The 17,153-nt window shown below is 48.9% G+C and overlaps 1 protein-coding gene across 2 annotated transcripts in view; it reads left to right on the top strand.

Annotated features, from left to right (window-relative positions):
• Positions 1-530: 530 nt before the first annotated feature.
• TBC1D4 (TBC1 domain family member 4) overlaps positions 531-17,153 on the top strand; it is a 127,241-nt gene continuing 110,618 nt past the window's right edge. For both annotated transcript variants that reach the window (XM_066581066.1, XM_066581074.1), the window contains exon 1: positions 531-1,304. In XM_066581066.1, the coding sequence (XP_066437163.1) occupies positions 858-1,304 (447 nt within the window). In that variant the 5' untranslated portion in view covers positions 531-857. The remainder of the gene's footprint in view (positions 1,305-17,153) is intronic.

A 17,153-nucleotide genomic window follows, 5' to 3' on the forward strand; every position in this document is an offset into this window, starting at 1 on the left:
TGCTTCCCTGTATGACAGATATGTTTGGAATACTTTTAATTTAAAAATCGGCAACAACAAAAAAATCATTAGAATGATGGAATAATATGCAAAGTCGGGTCCCCGAGACAGATAGTAATTGTAATAGTTTATGGAGCAGGATGGTAAGTTCATTAATGCAAACCCATGTCCGGGTCTAAACAGGGACACTAGGCAGATCTGGCAACCGTCCTCTGTAAGCAGCGGATGGCCACCATTGCTGGCCGTGCCTCCCGGACCACAGCACATAACATGCTGACATGTCAGACAGCCCTGTCCTCCTGCAGCCCGCGGGCTCCCCGACCCCCTACTGCTGCAGTTAGCTCAGGTACAGGGACACCCCCGCAGCCACACATGGTCTCACCGGCCGCCACACGCGCACTGCAGCATTCTGCTAGTGGGACGATAAAAGTTGCTGTTTGGAGGGGGGTTGTCAGCCACCGTCCATGCTGTAGAGGGAAGGGGTGGGAGCGGCAGGGAGGGGCGGTGACTGGCGGCGGCTCCTGCTGTGCTAGTCGCACTAGTCCGGGGTTTCCCTTCGGTGCAGGACCGGAGAATGGGCTCGGTGTGAGGAGACGGCGGCACAGCTGCCGGCTATTGGTGAGACGAGGCAGAGCAGGAGGTGGGAGCAGCAGGGAGGAGGTGAAGGAGGAAGCTCGGAGCAGCTCCTGGAGGCACAATTGTCTGTAGATGCCATGTGCCAGTAGCTCCTCCATAGACCGTGCCTTCCAGCATGCAGCAGCTCCTCCGCACTGCTCTCCCCTTCTAGCCGGCTGCATGCAGGCTCCTTACCTCCACTATCACCCCGTGTACTTACCTCCCTGCTAGGACCTTCTGCCATGGAGAGGAGAAGTTCAGCAGATCAGTGTCACCCCCTGCTGGAGGAACAGCAGCTCCCTGACCCAACGCCCAAGGGGGAGAAGAGGTTCCGCCTATGGTATGTTGGGTGGTCATCCCTGGACCGAAGGACAACTTTACCAATGCTGCCATGGCTGGTGGCAGAGATCCGCCGGCGGGCAGAGAGACAGGAGCCCCCTGGTTGTGTGGCACCGTGTCGGGAGGTCCAGCTCCTGTTGGTTACCCCGCACCTGCGTTGTGTGCCAGCCTTGAACGGAGCCAGTGGCAATACGGCGGTCTTCATCTTCGAGCACAAGGCGCAGAACATTGCCCGCTTCATCCACAATACCCAGGACCCCTCCTATTTTGCCTACTTGATTAAAACTCAACCTGACAACCCCGAGTCTGAGATGGCCTGCCATGTCTTCAAGGCTGCTGACCCCAGTCAGGTGAGGAGGCGCATGGACAAAAAAGTTTGTTCCAGTGGCATATCCAATAGCATGGTAGAAAACGTAATCCAATATGTAGATGGTTTGACAGACGCCGACCTTGGATGACCCTCCTGCATTAGGCTTGCCCTCCCAAGAGGCGAACATCGCCGTAGTCGGGCTTGTTGGTACACGGGGCACGCTGCTTGGCTTGGGTGCCAGTTGTTGTGGTGTAATGGGTGGCATGTGACTTCTTTTATGTCTGCTATAAAGAACTAGGAAGTTGTGGTCGGTGCCGTAGAAGCAGGTATCCTGGTTGGCGACTGTTGTAACTTGTCCACTGCGGACGTGGAGGTGCGTAGAGAGGCCATTACAGTTGGATATGGAGCTGATTCTTGTCCGACTAGACCCAAATCACTGCGTTATTCCTTCTGGTACACCTGAGGAAACTATCCAGTATGATGATAGTTAAATTGTAGAGCCAACTTGAAGATTGTGGCCACCTTCATTTTAGTTAGGCTGAGGATAGATGACATCTGCTGCGCCGCGGTGGTTGGTACCTGACAGGGTCTGTGTGCCAATTGCAGACAACCTACATAGGAATGCAAGAAAACTTGGTTCTAGATCTTGATGCTTACTCAATGACGTTCAGAAATGAGTAAACTATTGCTTTTACAAGGTGTGCCTGATTTTTGGGGTAGAAAACACATTTTATTTTTGCATGTGTATGATTTGATGAAGCCAAAAGCCTAGGCTGACAATGTATCCGAGATGAGTCAATCCATCTACAAAGTGTCAAGTGCCGACGGTAACCACAACTCTTGTGTGATCGGACTCTGTCACTTCAGAGTTTTTGTAGAATAGGTGGGCCAACCCCGGGAGCCGTGATACTAACGAGCACAGCATGGGGCTGTCAGAGACAGCAGAGGATTAAAGGGGTATTCTGGGCATTTACCACCCATGACCTATCTTCAGGATGGGTCATCAGTAGTTGATTGGTGGGAGTCTACCACTCAGCCGATCCTCCAGCCAGCTGTCAGCGTAGCCGGGCATGACATTGGTGTTAGAGGTCACAGCCAGGAGTGTGAGAGAAAGCTTTGATCCCATTAAAATCAACAAGAGCGATACCTTCTATTACACCTCCAGCTCTGACCGCAGCGAGTAGCCGGAGTGTAGTAGTAGACATCGTTCCCATTGATTTCAGTTGGGGCAAAGCCTTTCTGTTACTCGGCTGGAAGATCAGCTGATTGGTGGGGATTCCAAACAGCCGACGCCTCACAATCAATTATTGATGACCTATTCGAAGGATAAGGGTTATAAATAGAGATGAGCGAGCGTACTCGGATAAGCACTACTCGCTCGAGTAATTGGCTTTATCCGAGTATCGCTGTGCTCGTCCCTGAAGATTCGGGTGCCGGCACGGAGCGGGGAGCTGCAGGGGAGAGCGGGGAGGAACGGAGGTAAGATCTTTCTCTCCCTCTCTCCCGCCCGCTCTCCCCTGCTCCCCGCTGCGACTCATCTGTCAGCCGCAGCGGCACCTGAATCATCAGGGACGAGCACAGCGATACTCGGATAAAGCCAATTACTCGAGCGAGTAGTGCTTATCCGAGTACGCTCGCTCATCTCTAGTTATAAATGAACAACTCTAGGAAGGCCTCATCACATGGCTAAGCACAGGGGCGCTATGGGCCTGTTTTATGTTTAGTTTCCCCTTAAGGCGTGGTGTTAGAACTAGAAGAGAATACATAATGTGACTTCTTCCATTGAAACCTGCCACAAATCTTTTTTTCTCTGATTCTATATACAACTGTGAGGGGGGCGGGGGAACCCTCTGTTTGCCCCCATATACAGTTGCGAGAAAAGTAAGTGAACCTTTTGGAATTTCCACATTGATTGCTAATACAATGTAGCCTGATTTGTGTTTGTCTATAATAGTAAGTTAGCAATCTACCAAAACTAATAACACCCTCTTATTGAGCACCTTCCGTAAACATCCACAGTGCAGGGAGGTAAAACAAACTATAGGATCCTCCTGTGGTCGGATTCAGACTGCAAGATCCCGCAGTGGAATCAGACCCTGTGCCCGTCCGTGATCCCCATGTACCTGACACTTGTCGTTTTCTCTGTGCTGCGGATGTGGCTAGCGCGCCATGGCATTTGCGCAGTGCAGAAGACGCATCGGCGATGACTCGAATCACCACGGGACAGACAGCTTCCATAGACTGCAATGGAGACCATCCATGCGATGCTCACACTAGAATAGGACATGCTACAAATCCCCCACCCGCACAAGTAGAAAATTTCCTTTGATTTCCACTCGTGGGCATGGAAAAGCATTTTGCATAGCATGCCTATGGGCAGTATTTGGCGACTGCTCGCTCCGTATCCAGCAGTTCAAATATGCCCGTGTGTGTTGGGCCTTGAACAGCAATCCTCTCCAGCAAATATTTCTTGTAGCTGCAAACAATATTTGCACAATGTTGAAATGTTGGACCAGGTCTCTCTGCAAATGTGTTTCATTTTATTAATATTTCTGGGGTGCCTTGCATGCACAATTGTATTTGGGTCATGCCACAACCTCTTGGGTTAGTATTGGAAATTTCAAAACCTCTCTTTCTAAGATTTGTATTACATCTCAATAGGCCATAATACAGCAAAGGAAGAAAATATGGCAGTTCAGATGTATCAAAAATCTTTTTCAGTCATTCTTTAGATGATTTAAGGCCCATTTAGACACGATTATTGCTCAAAATTCGCTCAAAAGCCATTGAGCGATAATCGTCTAAATGCGCTGCCATCGTGCACTATTTGGCCCACTATTTGCTCTTTTTTAACTTTTGACAAGCTAAAAATCAGCAATGAGCCTTATCAACACCAGCTGACAGCTCCAAGAACAAAGCAGCTGTATGCAGAAGGCAACACTTCTGCTGTCTTCTGCATACAGCGACCTCATTCATTTACACACCAATAAGCTCTTAAGTAGATAATTAGCTACTTAAGAAGTTATGCAAAGTGATCGCTCAAAACTGTCACTCAAACTGCCACTTGACTGAGTTTTGAGCTATCATCTTACCATGTAAATGCACCTTTACTTATGTGCTGCTTTGGGTCATTGTCTTGTTGCCTCAGCCAGGGTCTCTTCAGCTCCAGGTCATGGATTGTTGCCCTTACATTATCTTGTAACACATGATTCACCTTAGAATTAATTATGTTAAAGGAGTTGTGGGTGTTAGTGTAATATGTTTCCACCAGAACAATGGATGGAGACATGGGTTGGCTGCCCTAAGTAAAAGGGAATGCCTACAGCTGCTGATTGGCTGCTGCAGACGTGCCCTCCTGAGCTTTTGCTACTCCAGCACCCTCTTGCCCTGTCCCACTGCGGCCACTTGTGCTGCAGGTCATGGCCGGCAAGCTTCTGGAAGTGGCCCCGGCAGCGCAGTAGCGGCTGATCCTGCTGTTGGCCGCCCACCTTCTGGAAGCGACCCCGCCACTGATGCTGCAACTGCTCCAGCTGTTGGTAGGGCAGCTCCTGAAAACTGCTGATTGGCTGCTGCAGACGTGCCCTCCTGAGCTTTTGCTACTCCAGCACCCTCTTGCCCTGTCCCACTGCGGCCACTTGTGCTGCAGGTCATGGCCGGCAAGCTTCTGGAAGTGGCCCCGGCAGCGCAGTAGCGGCTGATCCTGCTGTTGGCCGCCCACCTTCTGAAAGCGACCCCGCCACTGATGCTGCAACTGCTCCAGCTGTTGGTAGGGCAGCTCCTGAAAACTGCTCCGGCAGTCCTGCTGCTGCGGCCGCTCATGCTACTGGGCGGCCAGCTCCTTGAAGCGGCTCAGACAGTCATGCTGCGACTGGTTCTGCTTCTGGACGCCCAGGATCTAGAAGCGGCTCCGGCAGGCCAGCTCCTGCTTGGGCTGTTCCAACAGCCACGGCCAACAATTCACCTCCATCCTGGCGCCAACTAACACAGACCGCTGTAAAAGTCCTGCTCCTCTCTGCCCTCACTGCTGACAGACTGCCACGAGACCCAATCAGCAGCTTTGGGGCGTTACCACAGCGCTTACTGTAACTCACTATGTCTCCACCCATAGCCCTAGTGGAGACATATTACATTAATACCGGTGTTGTGCCATGATTGACAGTTATTCCACAGGATAGCGGATAACTTGAAGATTAGTGGGGTCTGACTGCCGGGGACCCCACCGATCTTGAGCACAGGGCTCCTGCTCATCCTGAAGTGAGGGCCGCAGCAGTCGCATGTGCACCACCACTCTATTTGTTTTGTTGGAAACTAATGGTAAGTGGGGTTCCCAGTGGTTGGCAGGTTATTGGCTGTCCTGTGGATGGGAAATAACTTTCAAACGTGGCTGAGCTCCTATAATGATGGCAGGATGTCCAGGCCCTGATGCTCCCTCCACAATGCTTCACGGTCGGGAGGAGGTTTTGGTGTTGGTGTGCAGTGTCCTTTTTCTTCCAAACCTCATGTTAAAAAGTTCCCACTTTTCTCGCAGTCTATAGAAAGTATAGGGGAACATCCAGGTGGTCTCAGGAATACTTGAGAAGGGCCCCAATGCTTCCTTCCATGAACACCATTCTTGTTCAGTGGTTCTCTAATAGTAAATACACAGAGGTGTTTGTAGTGTCTTCTGTAGGTCTTTTGTGACCATTGGGTTCTTTCTCACCTCTCTTAGGATTCCCAGTTGTGTTCTTGGAGTGACCCTAAAACGGCACCTACTCTTGGGGAGATTATCAACAGTCCATTTTGTGTTTGCAGGTTATTCCTGTAAGCCTAGACTGATGTAGACCCGGGTCTTTAGCCTTTTCCAGCTGTATGCATCTCTAGAACACATCTTGTGAGATGTTCTGGAAGGTGCTGGAGGCATGGTTCACACTAACCAGTCTTTCTTGAAGAACAGATTTGTCAGTAACCAGGCTTTATCTGCTTTTAACCCCTTAACGCTCCAGGATGTACAGTCACGCCATGCATGTTCGGGTTTGTAGTGAACAGGATCAGGGGTCGCACCCTTAGTGACCAAGCTTCTTTTCGTTTTTCTATTTTCCTTTCCCCACCCCTTTAAAAAAAAATAAATCGTAATTCCTGTATTTATCTATCGACTTAGCTGTTTGAGGCCTTGTTGTTTGTGAGGCAAGTTGTATTTTTCAATGGTACTATTTAATGTACTGAAAATTTTTGAAAGAATTCTAAGTGGAGAGAAATGGGGGGAAAAAAGTGAAATTCCGCCATCTTTCGGTGCATCTTGTCTCTACGGCGCACAAACTGCAACAAAAAATGACATGACAACTTTATTCTATAGGTCAGTACGATTACTACGATGGCAGACTTATACAGTGTTTGTTTTTCTTGCTGTCGAGCAGGCAGTCTGTCAAGCCACCACACGGGGATTCTGCCATGACAGGATGGTCACTTTAACAAATGGTGCTTATTGATCATTAGTTGTTTGCTGAGATATATTATTCGTGGGTATACCTTCTGTCAGGACTCGAACCCAGGAGCTCCTGCACCCTGGACGGCGGCTCTACTGAGTCATCGGCCCTTTGGACAGCTCCCCTTCTAAACCTATCCTTGTTTCTAGCTCCTTATGTTGTAATATCCAGGCCACATATGCCCGTGTGAGTAAGCCCCTTACAAGGTTTGGTGGCTCAGTGGTTAGCACTGCTGCCTTGCAGTGCTGGAGTTGGAGCTTTCAGTTCCATCTGCCTCCCGTTTAATACAATGGATTAAAGAAGGATCCATTTGTATTTCATTTCTGAAACTGGAAACAATAGTGTAGCAGTCTGCACAAACGGATTAAAACTAAAGCCTCCTGTTTCTATGGGCTTGAAAGCACCTTTTTTGCTGTTCCTACAACGGATCTGCAAGACGGAAAGCAAATCTCTGTGAGAAGGCTCTTACTTTGATAAATTGCCCTTTTCTTGTCCTTGAAAATGCCGGAGGGCATCACTGTATCCAGACTGATCCCATTATAGTTAATGTGGTCTGCTCGTCGCCAGTCTGGTTGGCATGTGCCAGACTTGGCCCTTCAGGGTTTATCACGGTTGAGCTCCTCGATAGGAGCCGGACGGTGGAAGTACTTGGCCGCGGTGGGAAGGAGCCTCCGCTGCACATCTGACTCTGGAAGCCCATGACTGCTTCAGCCATCCAGTGTCACGGAGCCGGAGTAAAACGGGATGACATTTCTGGGCTTTGGCAGCTTTCCTGCTAGTTAGTTATCATGTTAATGATTTTCAATCTTTTAATCACTGTGTGAAAAGCACACGGCAGTGCAGGCTGAACCTGGCGCTGGCTGCTGCTTGTTAGGCTTGGTCAACTCCGATGTGTTTTTATGGAAAGCTTTCCAAGATAGAACATTGCCCATAAATAGAGAAAATAGCAGTATGGGGTTTCACCTCAAGCTTCCCCACTATCCCTACTAACAAAGCATATAGTCGGGCACGGTATTGTGATTGGCCATGGCTCGGCTTCATGCCCTTATGATCATGAGTTGCTGTAGTTTTACACACGTGTGGAATTTGCTGCATCGGGTACTGCAGTGTAAAGGCTGCGGCACCCACAGATCTCATTGATGGTGTATTCTAAGGATAGCCCACCATTGTTATTTCCTGGAAAGCTACTCTAAATGGATTGGAAGATTGTTGACATATAGCTATTAGGGTACAAAAATTACATTAAGGCCTGCTGCACACGAGTGTGACGGGCTCCGCCGCGGAATATACCGCGGCCGAAGCCCGTCATGGCGCCCCCCCAGAGACCCCATACTTACCAGCGGATCCGCCGTTCTGGGTCCCGCATGACGTTTCCCCGCCCACCGCCGCGTCACATGACGTGGCGGCGGTAGGCGGGAAAGCGTTTTCACGCTATCTTCCGATGTGTTACAGCGGGAGATAGCGTGAGCGGACAGCTTCCATTGACTGCAATGGAAGCCGTCCGCGCGTACACCCACGGCAAATAGAGCATGCTGCGGGTGAAAACGGGAGATTTCACGGTGTGGAATTCCGCACCGTGTGCCCTGAGCTATTAGGTTCAATAGAACCTAATAGCTGCAGGCAATGCAGCTGATTTTCACCGCGAATTACGCGGCGGAAATCCGTTCGTGGGAAGGAGGCCTAAAACACCCTTTCCACAAAAATCATCTGCTGTTCTTAAAAAAACAAACAAAAAAACCAAATGTATCATGATCAAATGTATCATGGGTCTTAAAATGGTGATTAAAGGGGTTGTCTCGCGCCGAAACGTTTTTGTTTTTTTATGTTTTTTTTTCCATAGGCCCCCCATATTACTTACATATTACTTACATATTACTTACATATTACTTACATATTACTTACCCGAATCCCCGCTCTGCGACATCTTCCTTCTTCCTTTACCAAGATGGCCGCCGGGATCTTCACCCACGATGCACCGCGGGTCCTTTCCCATGGTGCACCGTGGGCTCTGTGCGGTCCATTGCTGATTCCAGCCTCCTGATTGGCTGGAATCGGCACATGTGACGGGGCGGAGCTACGATGACCAGCTCTTCGGCACGAGCAGCCCCATTCAGCAGGGAGAAGACCGCACAGCGCAAGCGCGTCTAAAAAAGCAAGACGACATCAGAATTAGACGGATCCATGGCGACGGGGACGCTAGCAACGGAGCAGGTAAGTGAATAACTTCTGTATGGCTCATATTTAATGCACGATGTATATTACAAAGTGCATTAATATGGCCATACAGAAGTGTATAACCCCACTTGCTGCCGCGAGACAACCCCTTTAAAGAGAACCAGTTGCCTGTGAACAGTACCGTAAACTAAGTTATAGTGCCGTTTGGGGAGGTGATGGCTAGCCGATGCATGTATGTTTTATACCCACCCATTGATGTCTGTGTGCGCACATATAGACATCTGAAAAGAGTCAGTTTCGTGTGGCATGCGGACTTCACCCGGTGACGTATAAATAAATAATCCAGCTCTCCGTCACCCACCGAACAGCGCTATAACCTAGTTTAGGAGCAGCGGCTTTGTGGGTGGACAGAGGAGAAAAAGGGAAGTTGGTGGGTATGAGAGTGACCTCCCCAAAGCAGCGCCCCAGCACCCATAAGCTGATGGTCTCTTGAAAGGGGGTCTCTGAGACTATAATGTTCATGCCATAACATAAGGATAGTTAATCAGTGGTGGCCTGCCTTACAGACCCTCTACTGTAGCAAGAACGTTATTATAACAGTATCTCTCCCTCTGGAGGAGCCGTCTCTTCTGTACCCTCAAAGGGTCGTCTATTGGTGGTAGCTGCCACCACACCTTGTACTATGAAGAATTGCTTAGTGGTACCAAAAGCTTTTGGATACCTTAATTTGCCAAGTTCCTTAAGATGTGCTCCATCCTAACATTACCCCTCAGCTGTTACCCTCCCAGCTCTGTGGAGAGGAGGACTGGTAACACTGCGGGGCTCCTCTCCGTGGCCCCTGGGTGTGACACTGCGTGGGCTCCTCTCCGTGGCCCCTGGGTGTGACACTGCAGTCGTGGAACCGAACGTATAGAAGCCAGTTGCCGTTTCTGCAGGAAGACAAGAGAAGATTTATTAAGCGTCTGCAAGTAGTTCTCACACCCATACAATCTAATGCACAATGTAGCGGTAAGCTGGGAGGCTTGATATTCCAAGTTGGTTGGTATTTACTTGGGCAAGTTTCCTGTGCGAGGTTTGTGCGTTGCGAGAGACACGACTGTTAGGGACATAGACCCCATTGTCTTCAATCCATAAACCCTTTTACAGAAAACAATGCTGGCGTTCGCAGAGTACAGCTATGTAATGGTAGTAATTTGGTTAAACACAGAGGTGCATCACTAGCAGGGATTCAGGCAGTGCAGCGATGAAGATAAATGCATGCGTGTCCACCACTGACTGCTGTGTAAGGTGGATGCAGTAGTAGGAGAACCATAGAAACACTAGAGGGCGCTATAATTGAATTTGAAATAACTGACCTGGCCTTAGCACAGCTTTTTTTTTTTTTCTTTTAAACCACTGATTTTGAAAAATAAGTTGTAATGACTTTTTCCTTTTTTACATGAAGGGGTTATTCCAACAATTTTATGTCCAGCAGGAAGTGTTTCCTTACTGTACTCTTCTTGTATCGTTGTTTTAATGACATAAATATAGTAAAATGGCTCTTTTCCCCTTTCATTACCAGTTGAAAGATAAGAATCCAAGGTTTCTGGATGTGGAGGGCCTTGCTGACCTTGTCTAGTCCCAATGTGTAGACATCTGATTGCACAGTGAAAGTTCAAGGCTGTACACTGCAACGCGGGGTTGTCCAAGGACAAGCGATGAATGCTTAGACTGCTCCCTCCGTGCCCTTATCCCCATTTGTCTTCCTAGTAGTTACAGTCGCTTGTCTTAAAGTAATCAATTTGGCGGTAACGGAAAATGAAGGCCATTTTGCAGGGTATATGCGGCTACCTACATGGCCGCTGGTAGTGTCTGTGTGGCACGGGGTGTAATCTGCTCTTTTTTGACAAGTGCTGCGACTTAAGTGAAAGATGTCTGAGACCAAGAGGATGGCCCTGGTGTGTGAAGGGAGGAGGGAGACTGACTGTCTTAGTCCTGTGGCCACTTTACTGATACATAACCACAACGTTTACGGACTGTTTGTATCTATATGGCACATTTATCAGTGTGACGGTAGTACAAAACTTCCTTAGGTTATGTTTGTCAGATGGATGGCACTGCTTTCTCTTCCTCAGTAGAGGTTTAGTTGTTCCTCTGCTTCTGTATGACATAAATCATTGAAGAGGAGCTCTGTCCAAAACTAATGTTCCACATGATGCAATGCAGACTCTGGTGCGCAAGTCTCCTAGTTCTTCGTTTTCTTCCTACTTCTATCACTAAATATCAAACTGGAGCCATTGTGTAGAAACGGTGTGAAGCAAGCTTTGGTGCATGCAAAGTGGAGATGTTACAATGCCTCTACAGCGCCACCTATTGGAAGGTAGTGTTCCTGCAAGTCAATGTCTGACCTTCTAAGAGGCCTTGTAACCTGAATGAGAATATATACCAAAGTCGGAGTCTTCTCCAGAAGGTATATATATCCATGTTGATCTCTTCTTCTGGGGAAGGCTTTGGCTTATATCACCAGACATTGACTTGCAGGAGCGCTGCCTTCTAGGGGCTGTTTTACACGAGACGACTATCGGGTGCAGACATGACCGACAGTTGTCCAACGAAATAATTGCTTCTGCGCTCTTAGGATAATTTCACACGGGCAAGCATGATATCAGTGGAACTTAGCCCGATATCACGCTTAGGAATGTATGATTTTTCCGCAGATGTAAACTGTTTGTCAAAAATACCTGGCATCACTTCAGGGAAGCAGTGACTCTCCGGCGTGGCTTTTAGCTGCGCCACAGGAATAGCAAGTGTTTCCCATTGATTTCAATGGGAAACTTCACTTCACACTTGCGCACCGTGCAATGTTTTGCCTGGGCCATTGAAAACAATGAGCGATGCGTTCTGAGAAATGCCCGAAGAAAGGACATGCAGCGATGGTTTTTATGTATTTTTTTCCTGCACCACATTTTGGGAAAAACATCGCACGTGTATAACCCCATTCAAACCCCGTCGCGCAACGCACAAATCTTGCACGATTTTTTTGGGCGTGTTAAACCAGGCTTACTCGAGCGATCACTGCTCAGTGAATGGAGCTGGAGCGGGATGGAGATCGCTCCAGCCCCCCTCCTTCATTCTCAGTAAGCAGGCCGTCGTAGATGAATGATAGTTCGTTTGCACAGGCTGATCTTCCTCCTTTAGATTGTGCAGCGTTTACAATGATTTTTCTTCAGATTCCCGCCATGTGAATGATGATCGTTCATCGTTAAAGGGCCCTTACTGCTGCTGATTGCGGGCTCCTTTACAACAGTTCTGATGAAGATGGCCATTCGGCCTCCGGCTGTGTATGCTTATGGTCTACTGACATGTAGGAGGATAATTGCACTGTCCTAGTAGGTAAAGATGATGGGTACAGCATATATGAAGTGGGGTGGACAGGCCGGTGAGGGCAGTGATATGATAGAGAGGCTATGTCTCCGGCAGAGGCTATGGTCACTCCGCGAGTGGTGTACATGTGGCAGAGTTCTATGGCCTGACCTATGCAGAAAAGGAGTATGGCGCAGCTGCTTTCCATCGGTATACTTCTTATTTCACTTTATTGTAAAGCTAAGGGCGGCTATATACATTAGAAGTAGACCAGCTAAACCCACGGATTATGGCAGGACTCCTCTAATGATTATGGTTGCCTTCTGATTCTCCCCCTATGGCAAAAGCTATGAACCTTAAGGAACGGGCAGTTGGAATTCGAAATATTAGTTTATAGGCGATGAGGTGCGCGGTGGCGGCGGCCTCCCCTCTCTACAGTCGCAGCTCATGCACGCTCTGCCATGTATGTATGGAGGCGCTCCTGCAGCCTGTTTATGCAGCAGATACATCGCTGGCTCGTTCACATGAGAAACCGTTCCGTCGTTCACATCCACTCTATAAGTGACTGATCGCTAATTGTTAGGTTTTAAATACTGAACAAGCCAACGATTATTTATATGTCTGCAGAAAATTAACGACAAAGTTTATGATCACATTGGTCAACAAAATCACCCCCATTCCCCCCGCACCGCCTTTGCCTCCATTCACTGACAGACTATCGCTCCTGTTTGAAAGCAAGCAGAGGTATTCTCTGGGTCGGCTCTGGGGTGCACCTGACAGTCATACTGTGTTGAGGTTTGTATGGTAAAACCCCGGAAGCATCCAGAAGGCTTCTTATCAAATATACTGTGCTGTATCTCCCCAGTGTGTACCGGTATCTTCCCACGGAGCGATTGTCGCATGATTTGGCGGCCGAGAGACTATAACTAATGTGCTTTTACACAGCAGCGATAGTCGTTCTGTGAATGAAGATGGAGCCGACGGAGATCGCTTCTGTCTGTCCCTTCATGGATTGAGCGGCTCCTGTTTACACGGTCCAATAGTCGCCTGGTTTTTAGCTCTGCTAAGAACCAAGTGACTCCAGCTGATGAGTGATTTCTCGCTCAGTGAATCATAGAATGGTAAAGTTGGAAGGGACCTCCAGGGTCATCGGGTCCAACCCCCTGCTGAATGCAGGATTCACTAAATCATCCCAGACAGATGTCTGTCCAGCCTCTGTGTGAAGACTATCATGGAAGGATAACTCACCACCTCCCGTGGTAACCTGTTCCACTCATTGATCCCCCCCACTGTCTTAATATCTAATCTGTGTCTCCTCCCTTTCAGTTTCATCCCATTGCTTCTAGTCTTTCCTTGTGCAAATGAAAATAGGGCTGATCCCTCTGTGACAGCCCTTCAGATATTTGTAGGCCGCTATTAAAGGGGAGGTCTCGCGAAAGCAAGTGGGGGTATACACTTCTGTATGGCCATATTAATGCACTTTGTAATATACATCGTGCATTAAATATGAGCCATACAGAAGTTATTCCACTTACCTGTTCCGTTGCTAGCGTCCTCGTCTCCATGGTTCCGTCTAAATTCGCTGGCAGCTTGCTTTTTTTAGACGCGCTTGCGCAGTCCGGTCTTCTCCTTTCAGCACGAGCCGCTTCAGCGTGCTCCCCGCTACAGCTCTTCTGCGCATGCGCAGACGAGCTGTCACTGCTCGGGAGCGCGCTGGAGCGGCCATTCTGTACCATCCTCTGTTAGAGGAAGGTGCAGAAACTGGAGCTGCCCAGCGGAGAAGCCCAGCCCAGCCCAGCCCAGCCCAGCTGTCCCGAGAAGCCACCAAGGTAAGTGATGGGTCGGGGGGTGATCTTCACTAACAGGTGAACTTCCCGGGCCACAGCGCTGGGCTCCGGGGCCACAGCGCTGGGCTCCGGGGCCACAGCGCTGGGCTCCGGGGCCACAGCGCTGGGCTCCGGGGCCTAGCGCTGGGCTCCGGGGCCTAGCGCTGGGCCGAGGGGGCCTTCGTCTGTCAGGGTCTGGCGCTGGGGAGCCGGGGCGGTAGCGCTGGGGAGCCGGGGAGGTAGCGTGGGGGGGCCGGGGGCTGCGCCGGTTACCTGCTGCCTGGCGGTGGGTGACTGTGTGCCGTGGTTGGCCGTGTTCACTCCAGGGGTCCGGTCGGCGGCTGCGGGGCGTCGTGTTGTCATGGAGACACAGCTGGCAGCGTCTCGGGAGCGCGCACGTCGGGCTACAGCAAGCGACGGGAAAAAAGCCGGCGGCCATCTTGGGGAAACTTTTATAAGTTGCTGAAACGGTAAGTACAAACCAGCTAGAAAAGTCATTTACAGGGCGGCTTAGTAATGTATGCTTAATTAGGGGGACTGGGCAAAAAAAAAAAATTCACTGCTTCCTCGAGACATCTCCTTTAAGTCTCCTCTCAGCCTTCTTTTTTACAAGCTAAACATTCCCAGATCCTTTAACCGTTCCTCATATGACATGATTTGTAGACCGCTCACCATCTTGGTAACTCTTCTCTGAACTTGTTCCAGTTTGTAAATGTCTCTTTTAAAGTGGGGTGCCCAAAACTGGACACAGTATTCCACATGAGGTCTGACTAAGGAAGAGTAGAGGGGGATAATTACCTCATGTGATCTAGACTCTATGTTTCTCTTAATACATCCAGAATTGTGTTTCCCTTTTTGGCTGCTGCATCACATTGTTGACTCATGTTCAGTCTATGATCCATTGGTATACCCAAGTCTTTTTCACATGTGCTGCTGCTTAGCCCAATTCCTCCCATTCTGTATGTGCTTTTTTTCATTTTTCTTGCCCAGATGTAGGACTTTGCATTTCTCCTTGTTAAATACCATTCTGTTAGTCACTGCCAACTGTTCAACCTTTTCTAAATCTTTTCGAATACGCTCTCTTCCCTAGTGTTAGCTATCCCTCCTAGCGTTGTGTCGGCAAATTTGATCAGTTTCCCATCAATTTCCTCCTCCAGATCGTTTATAAAAATGTTGACAGTGCCTTGTCAGTGGCCGCTTGTAGACGGGGTGACTATCGCTCTAATTCACTTTTTACAGCAACAGTTTGGGCAATAATTGCCCCGTGTAAAAGTACCTTTTTTAAACTTTTTTTTCTTTCCAAAGAATGAAGTGCTGGCTGTACTGACAGGTGGGGAAGAGGTTAACCAGCGGTCCACATTTTTCTGGGTGTAACTCTGGTGCAATTAATATTGACAGTCTAAACATTTTCTTCTGTCTTGCTGATAAGATACCAAGAGAGTCTGGTATTTCCTTGCCAAGCATTGTACAAATGCAGTTAGAGGTGGTTTTAATTGGATTAAAAGGCATTTTGCACATTTGTCTCATGTTATTCTGATGCTACCTTAGTGTATTCTATATAAACAAGATCATGTGCTTAACTATCCAACTCCTTCCTGCCCATTACTATAATACAATAAAATCCATGGTGTTCACAAAAGAGAATTGAATAAGATTTTAATCCCAAGGAGGAAATCTAAGTGCTAGAAATATCCTTTTGGTCGCCTGCAGACGAGCGGGTCGGATCCGGCAGCGAGAAATCTCGCCGCGGGACCCGACCCGAGAGCCTGCAGAGACAAGTGCGTACTCACCCGCGCCTGGCAGCCCCGGCTCTTTCATGTGCCGGCTGCCACGCAGCTGGCGCATGCGCAGACCGGAGTCGGCGGCCCGGTGAGTGCGAGCCCCGCACAAAAATAGGACATGCCGCGGTTTGTTTGCCGCGCGAGATTTTGCGCGGCCAAACCGTGGCCGTCTGCATAGGAGTGCGTATTGTAATGCACTCCTATGCAAACTTTCAGTGGCGGAAATCCCGCCGCGGGATTTCCGCCCGTGTGCAGGCGGCCTTAAAGAACCACTTGGGTGAAATAATTTTCTTTTGTTATGTAACTGTAGTCTGTCTCACGAAGAGGATGCAGGTGATGGCTGTACAAATGTCAGCTGCATGGACTTCTCCATCCCAGCTTGTCTGCAGTCCACTGTCTGTTGTTGGGTACAGAGCTTCTGTAGTAACAAAGACACTTGTTTCCTTACCAATTGGGGCAAGAGCTTTCTTCACAGGGGCGCTCCCATGTACTCAGAGGCTGCAGGCAACAGATCTTCCAACACTATAAGAACAATCTGTACAATCTCTGCGCCTCCTGTCTGTTTACTCACCATTTGGCCAAAATGCCTGAATTGTTCGGGAGAGCAGAGGGGTGGGCATTCATACTTTTTATTGGGACACCTTGTATATGGCAGTATGTATGCTCTCTTCTGTGAAGGGTCAGGCTTTTGGGAACCTGCTCTCCTCACTGCTGCCATGATAACTTTTTTTATTGAATCATTTCCAGTCATTTTGGATCACTTCTCATTATCTTCACAGATAGGAAGGGCGCAAATCAAGATAAAACTATACTTTCAGGCTACTTTTTGCCTATGATGTCCCCAGAATGCGCAGATGGCTCATGTACATACCCTATGCTTTATAGGCCTCATGCCAACGGATGGGTTGGATTCTGACTGTGAAGTCTCGCAGCGGAATCCCACCCGGTGCCCCCCAGAGACCCTATACTCATCCGGATCCGCCATTAGTGTCTTGCCTGGCAAGCTGGCGCACATGCAGAATGCGGCGCATGACGCGCTTGCACTGGGCTATTTACTGCAATGGAAGCTGTTCTATCCGATATTTTAGTTAATTTTTTCTTCCCGCACTGAATAGAACCTGCTGCAATTGTTCCCCCCCCTCGTGGGCGGGGGAGAATTGTGTAACACAGCATGTCTATGGATGGATATTGCTGCGGAATTCGTGGCAGGGGCGTCTGACTACAAATTCCGCAGCAGTAATCTGTCTATGGGCATTCTGCCTCAAAGGGGTTGTTCACACAGCTTATGTTATAAAATGACAGA

The sequence above is a fragment of the Eleutherodactylus coqui genome, chromosome 1 (genome assembly GCF_035609145.1).
Source record: "Eleutherodactylus coqui strain aEleCoq1 chromosome 1, aEleCoq1.hap1, whole genome shotgun sequence".
NCBI lineage: Eukaryota > Metazoa > Chordata > Amphibia > Anura > Eleutherodactylidae > Eleutherodactylus > Eleutherodactylus coqui.